We start from the raw sequence: 10,884 nt of genomic DNA, 5'->3' as shown, positions 1-10,884 counted from the left end.
TAGAACGTGAATGTCTGGTTTCTTTGTTATTTTGATTTTTAAGCAGAAGTGGGCATGACAAGGTAGAACATCAAGTTTCTTTGCAGTTGAAAAGCAAATGTTAAGAAGAATCCATATACTACTCATCTTAACCTCTTCAAAAAGAAATAGTATCCCGGGACAGCAATCCATTCTTAGTTACTGTTACAGTGCATAAATATTCGATGCAGGACGCAAACCAACAGGCACTTGGATTCTTCACAGCACGTCCCTTGCATCAAATGCCTTCTCAGATGATAAGGATTCTTCACAGCACGTCCCTTGCATCAAATGCCTTCTCAGATGATAAGGTAAAACACAGTCAAGCTGCCAGGCACGAGCACCATGGCATTAATGACCTCTCTGTAAAACAGGGGGGGAAGCACAAATGAGTTCAGGTTAACCCTCCATGTTTTGTCAATGTCAATCGACATATATATATTTTAATGACTTGGAAAAATTTGTAATATCAACACTACAGTTTTAAGATACTAGCGCTAATCTATTTCGGCAATGGAGGATATATTAAAACATTCTTCAGTGGTTTCCAAACCTGTACATGGGAGATTTCCACTCGGGCTTGGACAGTACCAGAGGCATGTGAGGATGCACCTAAACTTGTATCACGATCAATTTCCTCACTTGTTTTGGCCAAAGCCTGAGCAATGATGTTCTGTTCCACACCCTTCCCCTTCCAGGAGAAATTTGAAGTTGCCCCAGTAAAACCAGAATCAGACATGGAGGGTCCCGTGCGTTTTGTGGTAAGATCCAAGCGCTCAATCATTCGTGCAACACCAGCAATTCCTGCACTCATTTCCCTCTGAACTTCTTTGCTCAGCTCCTTGACCGAATTATTCCTTGCAACTAGCTTTTCCTTTATGCCTCTAGTACTTTTTGAAAGTGAGTCCTTGTACCTTTTGCAAGATATCCACATACTTCAGCAGCAGAAATTGAACAAGTAAATATCAGTCACAAAGAGACCAAGTTGCATTTATCTACCTGGCTGAAGCAGCAAACCATTTAGATTTAATAGAGTCTGAGAGAGATAGCACCTCCGATGAACCTTGCTCCTGGGGTGTATCAGTTGGTGGCTGTCTAAAGAGAATCCTGAAAGGTGAATATTTGAAAACATAAGAGACAGAAAGATAATGTGTGCAGCCGCGCATGCATTTGTGTGTGTGTGTGAGAGAGAGAGAGAGAGAGTCTAGATACAGACAACAAGAAATATGCAGAAGAAATCCACTGCAGAAGAATTCTCTGAAAGGACCAAATAAAAGATGATGAAGGAGAAAAATGAAGGTTGGCCATAAAGTAAAAAACAAGGACAATTGCATCGGAATGGTCATTCTTGTTTTTTTTTCTCTATTGTTTTCAGTTCTTCAAAGATTTTCTGACCCATTCAACCTCTGGTTCACTTAGTCACCTTGCCAAATAAAAAACAAAGTCTACATAAAAAGTTGCAGTTACAGAATGATACCTGGGTTTGAAGGGGCTATTGACAGCAGTAGTAGAAACTTGGTTCACGTCAGGAGGGGTCACAGATGACAAATTTTGAACGTTAACTGATAGTGTGTCAGGAGTTGGTGAATTGATCACTGATGAGCCATGAATTAAAGTTTGACCTTCTTCTGGTGAAGTGCATGTTTGCTGAACAGTGGCTACATGTTCAGGAGAGGTAAAGGCAATAACCTGGGAGGGACCAAGTCCGTTAGACCTCTGCCTCTCCCTTTCGTGAACATGATGAGCTCTGCTGGAGGCAGCGGCAGCAAGATGCTGCATGATATGCTCATCGAAATCAGAGTCATCTGAATAGGAATCCTAAAAATTTCCATTAGCACCCAATAAATAAAAGAAGAGCTTTTGAGGCAACTAAACAGTGAAATGAAAAGGTTAGGGTTAGGGTTTCAAACTGACTAAATAATCACCTGTTCTATGTCATAATCATCATCCAAGTGAGGAACGATCATGGATGCAGGAGTCGAGTTCCTTGACCTTAAGAGCCTCTCAGTCTCGACAGCGGCTAGAAGTTCTTGGCTAGAAAAACGGAATCAGAAACAAAGGTGCACGAACAGAAGCAGTAACCAATTAGGTTGCTTTGATCAACATAAAACTGAACAATAGAGAGAAAGATAGACATATATCGCTTCTCATAACAAATAATATACCTGGCATGGTCTTTCAGGACAAGAAGCTGCCAGCAAATTGGGCATTCTTTGCTTCTCTGCGACCTAAACAAGAAACAAGTAAAATCAATGATAGCCATAGGCCCATTGCATCATAATCTCACGCAAGACATCCATTGCTAGAAAAAATGTTATGGTGATTAACACCTACCATTCAAGAATACACTGAAGATGATATTCATGATTGCAGCAGGTAACCTGAGACAAGAAACAAGTCCAGAGGTCTATAGTAAACTTAAAACCTAAAGACAACAATCCATCACAAACAATCATGTTGAGAAAAAGAACAAGAGCTATAACATTTGACAAGTTGTAGTCAACGGGTCGCTATAGAACAACAATAGAGACGAAACAATAGTATCCATAAAAGCATCCTAGAGTCAATTCTAGTATTGGTTGTTGTATCATCGATCTCTCATGGAGATCATAAACTAGAATATAAAGACCAAGAAAATATATGTTGGGAAGAAATTAAAAAGAAAAAAAACAAGAAGAAGAGATCCCAGGATCCTGGTTTTATGATTATTTCTCATCAACAGATTTTCTTTTGGGTTTAAAAGGAAATTATTTCACATCAACAGTTCTCTTAAAAAGAAAATGGTGCAGTAAGAAGCAATTAGAGATCATAAATTTACCTCAACTTTATAAAGAAAAAAAAATAATCACTACGTAATTGTACCGCAAAGTTAGTACTTTCTAAATTCGATTCCAATTGATACATTCACCTTCTTTTTTCCTTTCCCTGAAAGGAAAAGGAAATTGAATAAACAGTGCTTAGAAATGTGCCAATCAACAGCTAGCACGAAAGCGATCACCAAAGAATTCTACTTTCCAGTCCATAAGATGACATTATTTTCAAAAAAAAATAGAGAGAGTGATAGTGTAAAATACAGTGGCAGGGTCTTGAGCGGTGAAAGGATCGAGGCAAATACTGCAAGAGTCGTCTTCGAAAGCATCGTCGACTCCAGCTCCGAGAGAAGAAGAGGAGGAAGACGACGACGCAACAGCAGCTGAAACCATTGGAGTATCAGAGAATGAAGACGTAAGAGAAGAGAAATTCGCCATTTCAGAGACAGACACTGTTTTAGTTGAATGGAGAAGATGAAGGTGAAGGTGAAGAAGAGAACAACCCTAGAGACAGAGAGAGAGAGTGCGCGCGCGCGAATGGTCAAGGAAAAGAAAAGGATCAAGGAGAGGGAAAGGCGAGGAGGCAGAAAATGCAGGCAAAGAAATCCGATTCAGACGGTTTAAGTTTTTGATGGAATCAAACAATCTTTTTTTTTTTTTTCTTGCATTGAGTTATTTTCCATATTATATAATGGTTACTTGATAATTATATCTTATTCCTTTCTTCTTTGATTGCTAAGATGCCCCTCGAGCCGTTCTTTTCCAAAAGATGCCCCTGTCACGCTACAAATCCTTGTCCTATGGTAATTTTTAACATTTTTTACTTCTCGGTGTTATACCCTGTGCTTTTATCATTTATGCAATTATAATATTAACCTTCATTTTAACATACCATTTTTTGCTACTTTAGTTACAGTTAATATCTTGAAAAAATTAACGGTTTTAAAAATATTTTTGAAAAAAATTAAAATTTTTTTATTTTTTTCTCTGTTTCAAATTAATATTTTTTGGTGTTTTTAAATCATTTTGATGCGATAACATCAAAAATAATTTTTAAAAAATAAAAAAAAAATTATTTTGATACATTTCCGATAAAAAATACTTTGAAAAACAATATAAATTTATTCACATAGACTCGAGATACTATAAAAGCAACACTATAATTTATCAGTAATGTGTACAGTGTGGTGTTTTCTACCAATATAATGCTTTATTTATTGTTAAGTATTTAGGTTTTTCATAATTGATGGTTTAAAGTATATAAATATACATACCCATTCTTGTGTAATGAAAATGTTGTTGTAGAAATAAACATCTAAATGTTTTAAATAATATTATGATATGGTTATATATTCTTATATCCAACTGCAAAATAGTATTCCGTAGCTAATAAATTATAGATAAACTTTGAGAGCTCATTATATTATCAAATTTAGAAAAATACATTTTTATTTAGTTTATATAGTAAAAATCTAATTTTTACAATATATGATACGCTTTAGATGTGTTTGTTTTTATGCTGACCATGTGTTTTTTAAAGTTTTGGATATTTTTACTTAATTTTTTTATATTTTGATGTGTAGATATAAAAAATTAAATTTTTAAAATTTTTAAAAGATATTATTTTAATATGTTTTCAAATAAAAAATTACTTTGAAAACAATCGCTCCTACAATACTAAATATTATTTTTATTTTTGATAAATCTCTCTTGGAATTGAGAAATTAAAATCAAATGAGACCAAATGATAATAGTTTTCAATCTCATATGAGTTCATGCATTATTTGAAGTCGATTTCTTTTATGATTGTGTAACAAAACATTAATTCCTTCCTTGCATGACTAATGAAAATCAAAGGCAGGGCTGGTTTTTTTTAAGAAAATTTTTTTTTTCCTTCCTTCCTTCTCATGAATCTAGTGATCTACATTTTTTTTCATGTTAAAATGTATTTGTGTTTTTTTTTTTTAGTTTAATATGGGTGTCCGGGCCAGTTTGCGCGTACCTCGACTAATTCCACGGGCCCTAAAGTTAACGATCATGTAAGCCTCCAGTGGCCATCATATGAGCAACCACAAGGCTTGAACCTGAGACCACAGAGAGAGCAAACCTCTTGATTCCAAGCTCTTACCGCTGAGCAACCATCTAGATAATTATATTTGCATTTTTTTAATCTATATATACATTCGCATAAGTGTATGTGAATATTTTCTTGATTTCATTTAAATTGAAAATAGAATAAATTAATCTCAAAGCAACTATGCACACTTTGACCCTCCCCTCGATAATCACAGCAAATCTTCAATTCTCAATCATGACCTCAACATATGATCCAAGCTTGAAATTTCTTCGAAGCTGGGAAATCACCTCACCTCACCTCACCTAACCCCCTCTCCTTTTCTTCCAGATCAGAAGCAAAGCTTGCTTCCCATTCCCTCATCTAGCCAGCATACTTTTTATATTAGTCTTTTTTACCAACAACCACTGTGATTATAATCTTAAAATTCATGATCAAAAGCGAGAGCACCGGTGAATTTTGAAGTTAAAAAGTATGTGTTGGAATTGCAATAGCTTTTGTATTTGAGATTAAAAAAATATATTTAGTTGTGGTTTTTAAAAAATATAGTTATAAAATACATATTTTATTAAAGACGTTGTGAGATGATTTTTTATACACAAAACAAATAAGAAAAAATAGGTTATTTTAGCATTTATAAAAATCAAAATTTAAAATATAATTATATATGAGTTTCAATGAAAAAAAAAGAAGTTATTTGATTAATCAAACAATTTTTTTCTTTATAATTAGATAAAAATACATAAATTACTATATTATCAAATGACAAGTATTTACATCTTTTTGATAATTAATGACAAGTATTTACATCATGTTTGAAAGTGTGGTAAATATTATTTTTTAAATTATTTTTTATTTAAAAATATATTAAAATAATATTTTTTTAATTTTTGATATGAGTTCACCAAAACAATAAAAAAATATTAAAAATATTAATTTAAATCTGAATAAATTAAAACTTTTTAAAAATTCGCAATGATAAACAGTAATTTACGTTATGGGACATGATAACAAATTCCATAAACTACAAGGGGCAGCACAAAAAGTTGCAAACCATTCTTGACTTGTTAATTCCCTTTTGTCCAACGCGCACTGCACGTGTAAGACTCTAGACTAACCAATCCACAAGACGCATTAAAAAATAACTTCCCCAAAAATCATAAGAAAAAAAAAAAAAAAGCGGGTCCCGCTTCTCAGGTATGCAAGCGTCCTGCCATTACCGAGGATTTAAATCCATCTGCTATAATGCCCAAATGGATGAATCTCTTGTATCGTTCTTTTTTGGCCGCTAAGCAGTGAGAGGGAACCAGAGTGAGCCGATAATGGCTCCTATAATCTCAGCTACTCAGCAGCTTCCACAAGTTTCACACGCTGTTTTATATTCGAAACCCACTCGAACCGGTTTTTCTCTACTTCAGTCGCATATTTTGTATTCGAACAGAGCTCTCTTCTATTCTAGATCAAGTTTTAGGCCATTAAAGGCCATTCTCAATTCCCCTTCACTAACCAAAGTAGCTGATGATGCTAAAGAGAAGGGGGAGGCCTTGACTCTCCGCGAAATTTGCCTAGGTCGTGTACCCGAGCACTTGCTGCGCAGGCAAGTTTCAGTCAATAATCATTTAATTTCTCAATTTCTTTGTGATTTCAATTTCATTTAATATTAATTTTACTATTATTATTGAATTCAATGATTTCTTAAAAAAAAATAAAAAATTACTGAGTAGCTATATTATGCACTCCATTTTTCAGGGTAGAAGAGGTTGGATATGCGGTGCCAACGGATGTACAGAAACAAGCTTTGCCTGTTCTTTTTAGCGGCCGCGACTGCATACTTCATGCTCAGGTTAATTTCTCTCTATTTTTTTTTAGTGATTTCTGTTTCATTGATTGCTTCCAATTTAATGTGTAAAAAATAGCATAAAAAACCTTACAACTCTAACCGAGATCTCATTTTTTATTCACTAGACAGGTTCTGGCAAGACTCTTGCATACTTATTATTGATATTTTCTGTTATAAATACTCAAAGATCGGCTGTGCAAGCACTAATCGTGGTGCCTACTCGAGAACTTGGCATACAAGTAATAATCTTGATATTTTTTCCCTTTTGAAGTTAACGCGTCTTCTTTTATGTAATAAATTGAAAGTTGATGCTCATTATCGTAATTGGATGCTTTGGACTTTGGAGCATCTCATTAATGGTGGTTTGGTTGTCTGTTCACGAATTAGGTTACAAAAGTTGCTCGGATGTTGGCTGCAACGCCAACAGAGAATGATGCGGAGCAGAAGTCTTGCACCGTCATGGCGCTTCTAGATGGAGGGATGTTGAGGAGACATAAGAGTTGGCTAAAGGTGCGGCATCCTCTTGATATGATTTTTTGTCGTGTGGTAGGCTTACATGAATTTATGCAAATTGTTATTTTAGCTATCAATCAATATTCTCTTAGAACTGAAAACAGGAGGATGGAAAAGTATCTGAACTGTTCACAGCATAAACAACTTTGATGGATGTAAGTACCTATAAAAAATTACTCTTCTGTCTGCACTATTGGTATTTCTTTAGATTTTTCCAGTGTAAGAATTCCCAGATAGCTTTTAGAAACTGTAGTTGCTTGCATTGATACGCACTGTTTGCCAACAATTATCAAATAGTTGCAATTTTCACTTGTTTGGAATTGCAATATATCTTGCTATTAGTCAGGAGTGTGTCACTTTTCTATATCGAGTTTATCTATTTACTTGCACCAGTATTAAGAGGATAAAATTTGTGTTTCAGGCTGAGCCTCCTACAATAGTGGTGGCAACAATAGCTAGCTTGTGCCAAATGCTTGAGAAGCACTTGCTTAAACTTGAATCAATGCAAGTGCTGGTTATTGACGAGGTAACTCTCGTCTCTTTCAATGTCTGGTGTTTTTAGAATGTGTGTAGAATATTTTAATGATTCTTCGTAGAAATTTTTTTAATTAACTATCTGTATAGCTTGGATTAGGGTACAGTTTTTGAATTTCTTGATTCGTTTCCTACAGAGTTTTGAGACTGATGCACAGATGCTCCTTTTCTTTGAGCAGATCATTTACTTGTCTTATTGCTTTCCATTACTGCTTTTGATATACTGTTTTGGAGGAATGACATTTTATATCATTGCTTGTCTAGGTTGATTTCATGTTCAACTCTTCAAAACAAGTCAGTTCCCTGCGAAAGCTTTTGACATCTTATTCCTCATGCAATAGCCGTCAGACAGTTTTTGCTAGTGCATCCATCCCTCAGCACAACCGATTTTTATATGATTGCATACAGCAGAAGTGGACCAAGGTTGTCCTTTCTCTTACAGACTTTGTGTATGTCCTTTGTTGTATAAGATCTTTTTGTTCATGCATGTGTTTGCACTCACTTGGTTCATTTTAGTAAAGCTTTTCGCTCACGAAAAAAAAGAGGGTTGTGTTCATTGGAATTTGATAAATGATACCACCAATATCCATTGTGTATCTGTATTGGCAGAGAGATGTAGTTCATGTCCATGTAAATCCAATTGAGCCCATGCCAACATGCCTGCAACATAGATTCGTGGTAAGAATATTTTTTATGCTGCCTTTTCCATTACACTTTCCAGTTTATTGGCTGTTTGAACGTGTTCACTGTATCTATGTTCCCATATTTTTTTCCCAGTTACAGGCAACATCCTTTATTGATTGGTGCCCCTCTTCTTAATAATTTTGATTTAGAGTGGACTGATGTTGTGTTTCTTAACAGATATGCAGTAAAAAGCAAAGGCATCAAACATTGCTCTCCTTACTGCAGTCTGACGCACCCAAGTCTGGCATTATTTTTGTTGGTGAGCAGGTCTGTGCAACATATCTTTCTCAAAGTGTTAATTTCTTAAATTGAGACGTTGAGTGTAATTTGGAGAATAGAGTTAAGCTCTCTTTTGAATTTTAGCATTTTACTAGTATCATGTTATCTTATCTGATAATAGTTGACAAAAAAAATTTTCTAGTCATGTCAACAATAAATCTCATATGGTCTGATTTCTTTACTCTGCCATTCCTTTCAACGATTGTACTGTTGAATACATGGCACAAAAGAATAGCATGCATCATTGTCAAGCATAATTGTATGTTATCAATCAGCTCAGAGAAGTCTTAATTCTTGGCTGATCATTTGTCAACATAGCTAAGTTATTGAGTTCGTGGATATTTGCAGACTTCAAAATTAGATTTTTTGTTAGCAAGCTATTTGGTGAATTTGATCTTTATCTTTCTTTCCATAAGAGGACAGGCTTATGCAGTAAATTAAATCTTTTAATTTCTTTTCATTCAGTCTGAGAAGTCAAAAAAGGCTGGGAATGGTCCACCAACAATTGATTTAGTGGACTTTCTGAAAACTTCATATGGGGGTTGTTCAGAAATCCTTCTTCTGGAGGAAGACATGAATTTCAATTCACGAGCAGCTTCATTATCTGTAAGTATTGTCTAGTTTTTGTGTCTATAATGGATGGAAACATTGACACTACACTTTCTATTTTTAGTGCAGTGTCAAAAGGGCAACAGAAATTGGCATGGGTGCCTAGTGTTAGATGCAACAAAGAAAACAATTTTAATTTGTATCAGTATATTCAACATCATTTGTCTATTGTGTATGACCATCCAAAGGATGAATATCATTTCAACTCTTTCTTTTTTTAATTTTAATTTATACTTTCTACAAAAGATTGTCTTTAACCTGAACTTTTGAAATTCTCACAGTAAACCATTGACACTTGCTATCCAGCATAGAATAAAATTGAAAATAGCAACAGATATGTCAGTTAATTAGAGTTCCGTTTCTGGCATGCCCTTATTGTCCACGTCCATATCTTCTTGTTTTGATGTTTTTAGTTCTTGGATGCAGGAAGTGAGACAAGGAGGTGGCTATCTTCTTGTTGCAACGGACATTGCTGCAAGAGGGGTTGATCTTCCAGAAATAACTCATATATACAACTTCAATCTGCCAAGAACTGCTGTAGATTATCTTCATCGAGCTGGAAGAACAGGCAGAAAACCTTTTTCAGATGAGAAATGCAATGTTACCAGTATTATTATGCCAGAAGAGCGGTTTGTTTTGCAAAGATATGAGAACGAATTGATGTTTAATTGCGAGGAGCTTTTTCTATAGTTCCAATGTATTTGAATTTATGAACTTGGTTGGCAGCATGCTCTCTTAACCTTTTTTAGTTTTTTTTTTTTTGATCCGATGCGAAAATGCCTGCACATCACTAAAAAAAAGTACTGGGAGAAGTATTGACAATTTTGGGATAGAAAATTTATGTTAAAGGTCTAGTTCACCATCATGCCAGTGATTTCTGTCATACTGTTGTTTGAATTCTGCATAAGACAGAGAGGATGGATTTCTTGCATGTCAGCTAAAATCTTTTAAGAGTTGAGAGACTCGAGTCTAAGGACCTGAGATTGTATCACAAGGGGTTTAGAGGAGGGACTGGGAGAAGGCTCCGTGTTACAAACCACATGTTGATGCCATTCAATAAGAAAAAACAACACGAAAGTTTGGGAAAAATAAACGGGGGTTTTTCTTCAAGAGATTCTTTATACGCAAAAGTAAATATGTAAGATATTTAGCATGATTTTTTTTTTGTTTAAAATTATTATTTTAATGTGTTAATGTTGAAAATAATTTTAAAAAATAAAAAAATATTTTAATATATTTTCTTTCAAAAAAAAAACATTTTAAAAAATAACTAATATTATATACTCAAACACCCTTTAAAATTAAAGTTGCATATGCTCAATGGAGATAAGAATTTAGAAGTTTAATCTCTTTGTTGGTCAAACAAGTTTTAAAATTTAGGGTTCTAATAAATAAATTTGCAACCTCCATCTAATTTTTTTTTACAATGTTTGCAATTGCATACTCATACTATAAACAAAAGGTCGCGGTTGCCATCAGGCATGTTACATCAAGACCACTTTGCTACTCATATCGATCAGTTC

General features: G+C 34.5%; 2 protein-coding genes across 5 annotated transcripts; one reads left to right on the top strand and one right to left on the bottom strand.

Annotated features, from left to right (window-relative positions):
• Positions 1 to 3,503, bottom strand: LOC7459040 (E3 ubiquitin-protein ligase RHF1A). Of its 3 annotated transcripts, XR_008060320.1 has the most exons (9): positions 3,093 to 3,503; positions 2,353 to 2,399; positions 2,184 to 2,246; positions 1,944 to 2,052; positions 1,496 to 1,836; positions 1,018 to 1,125; positions 572 to 932; positions 314 to 381; positions 1 to 264 (listed from the first exon to the last, which is right to left on the bottom strand). XR_008060320.1 is itself a non-coding variant. In XM_052456360.1 (8 exons), the coding sequence occupies exons 1-8, from the start codon at positions 3,264 to 3,266 to the stop codon at positions 370 to 372; spliced, it is 1,215 nt and encodes a 404-aa protein (XP_052312320.1). In that variant the 5' UTR covers positions 3,267 to 3,503; the 3' UTR covers positions 1 to 369. The 3 variants fall into 3 exon arrangements, 2 of the variants coding, with proteins under 2 accessions (XP_052312320.1, XP_052312321.1); XM_052456360.1 differs by having other exon boundaries at positions 1 to 381; XM_052456361.1 differs by having other exon boundaries at positions 1 to 381; positions 2,353 to 2,943; positions 3,093 to 3,234.
• Positions 3,504 to 6,066: 2,563 nt separating this feature from the next.
• Positions 6,067 to 10,075, top strand: LOC7474228 (DEAD-box ATP-dependent RNA helicase 58, chloroplastic). Of its 2 annotated transcripts, XM_002315756.4 has the most exons (10): positions 6,070 to 6,499; positions 6,652 to 6,745; positions 6,868 to 6,981; positions 7,130 to 7,252; positions 7,677 to 7,781; positions 8,054 to 8,212; positions 8,399 to 8,467; positions 8,651 to 8,740; positions 9,218 to 9,358; positions 9,788 to 10,075. In XM_002315756.4, the coding sequence occupies exons 1-10, from the start codon at positions 6,225 to 6,227 to the stop codon at positions 10,049 to 10,051; spliced, it is 1,434 nt and encodes a 477-aa protein (XP_002315792.3). In that variant the 5' UTR covers positions 6,070 to 6,224; the 3' UTR covers positions 10,052 to 10,075. The 2 variants fall into 2 exon arrangements, with proteins under 2 accessions (XP_024465463.2, XP_002315792.3); XM_024609695.2 differs by lacking the exon at positions 8,054 to 8,212 and having other exon boundaries at positions 6,067 to 6,499.
• Positions 10,076 to 10,884: the final 809 nt, after the last annotated feature.

Source organism: Populus trichocarpa, chromosome 10, assembly GCF_000002775.5.
Source record: "Populus trichocarpa isolate Nisqually-1 chromosome 10, P.trichocarpa_v4.1, whole genome shotgun sequence".
NCBI lineage: Eukaryota > Viridiplantae > Streptophyta > Magnoliopsida > Malpighiales > Salicaceae > Populus > Populus trichocarpa.
This window is presented reverse-complemented; position numbering and strand designations above follow the sequence as displayed.

What these genes read in the sequence shown, in the direction of transcription:
- LOC7459040 (XM_052456360.1), bottom strand. Translation starts at nt 3,266, where the DNA reads ATGGCGAATTTCTCTTCTCTTACGTCTTCATTCTCTGATACTCCAATG. An exon ending in CCGCTCAAGACCCTGCCACT is followed by an intron (nt 2,400 to 3,092) that starts GTATTTTACACT and finishes TTCTTGTCTCAG; the next exon opens with GTTACCTGCTGCAATCATGA. An exon ending in CTTCAGTGTATTCTTGAATG is followed by an intron (nt 2,247 to 2,352) that starts GTAGGTGTTAAT and finishes TTTCTTGTTTAG; the next exon opens with GTCGCAGAGAAGCAAAGAAT.
- LOC7474228 (XM_002315756.4), top strand. Translation starts at nt 6,225, where the DNA reads ATGGCTCCTATAATCTCAGCTACTCAGCAGCTTCCACAAGTTTCACAC. An exon ending in CCCGAGCACTTGCTGCGCAG is followed by an intron (nt 6,500 to 6,651) that starts GCAAGTTTCAGT and finishes TCCATTTTTCAG; the next exon opens with GGTAGAAGAGGTTGGATATG. An exon ending in CTCGAGAACTTGGCATACAA is followed by an intron (nt 6,982 to 7,129) that starts GTAATAATCTTG and finishes TTCACGAATTAG; the next exon opens with GTTACAAAAGTTGCTCGGAT.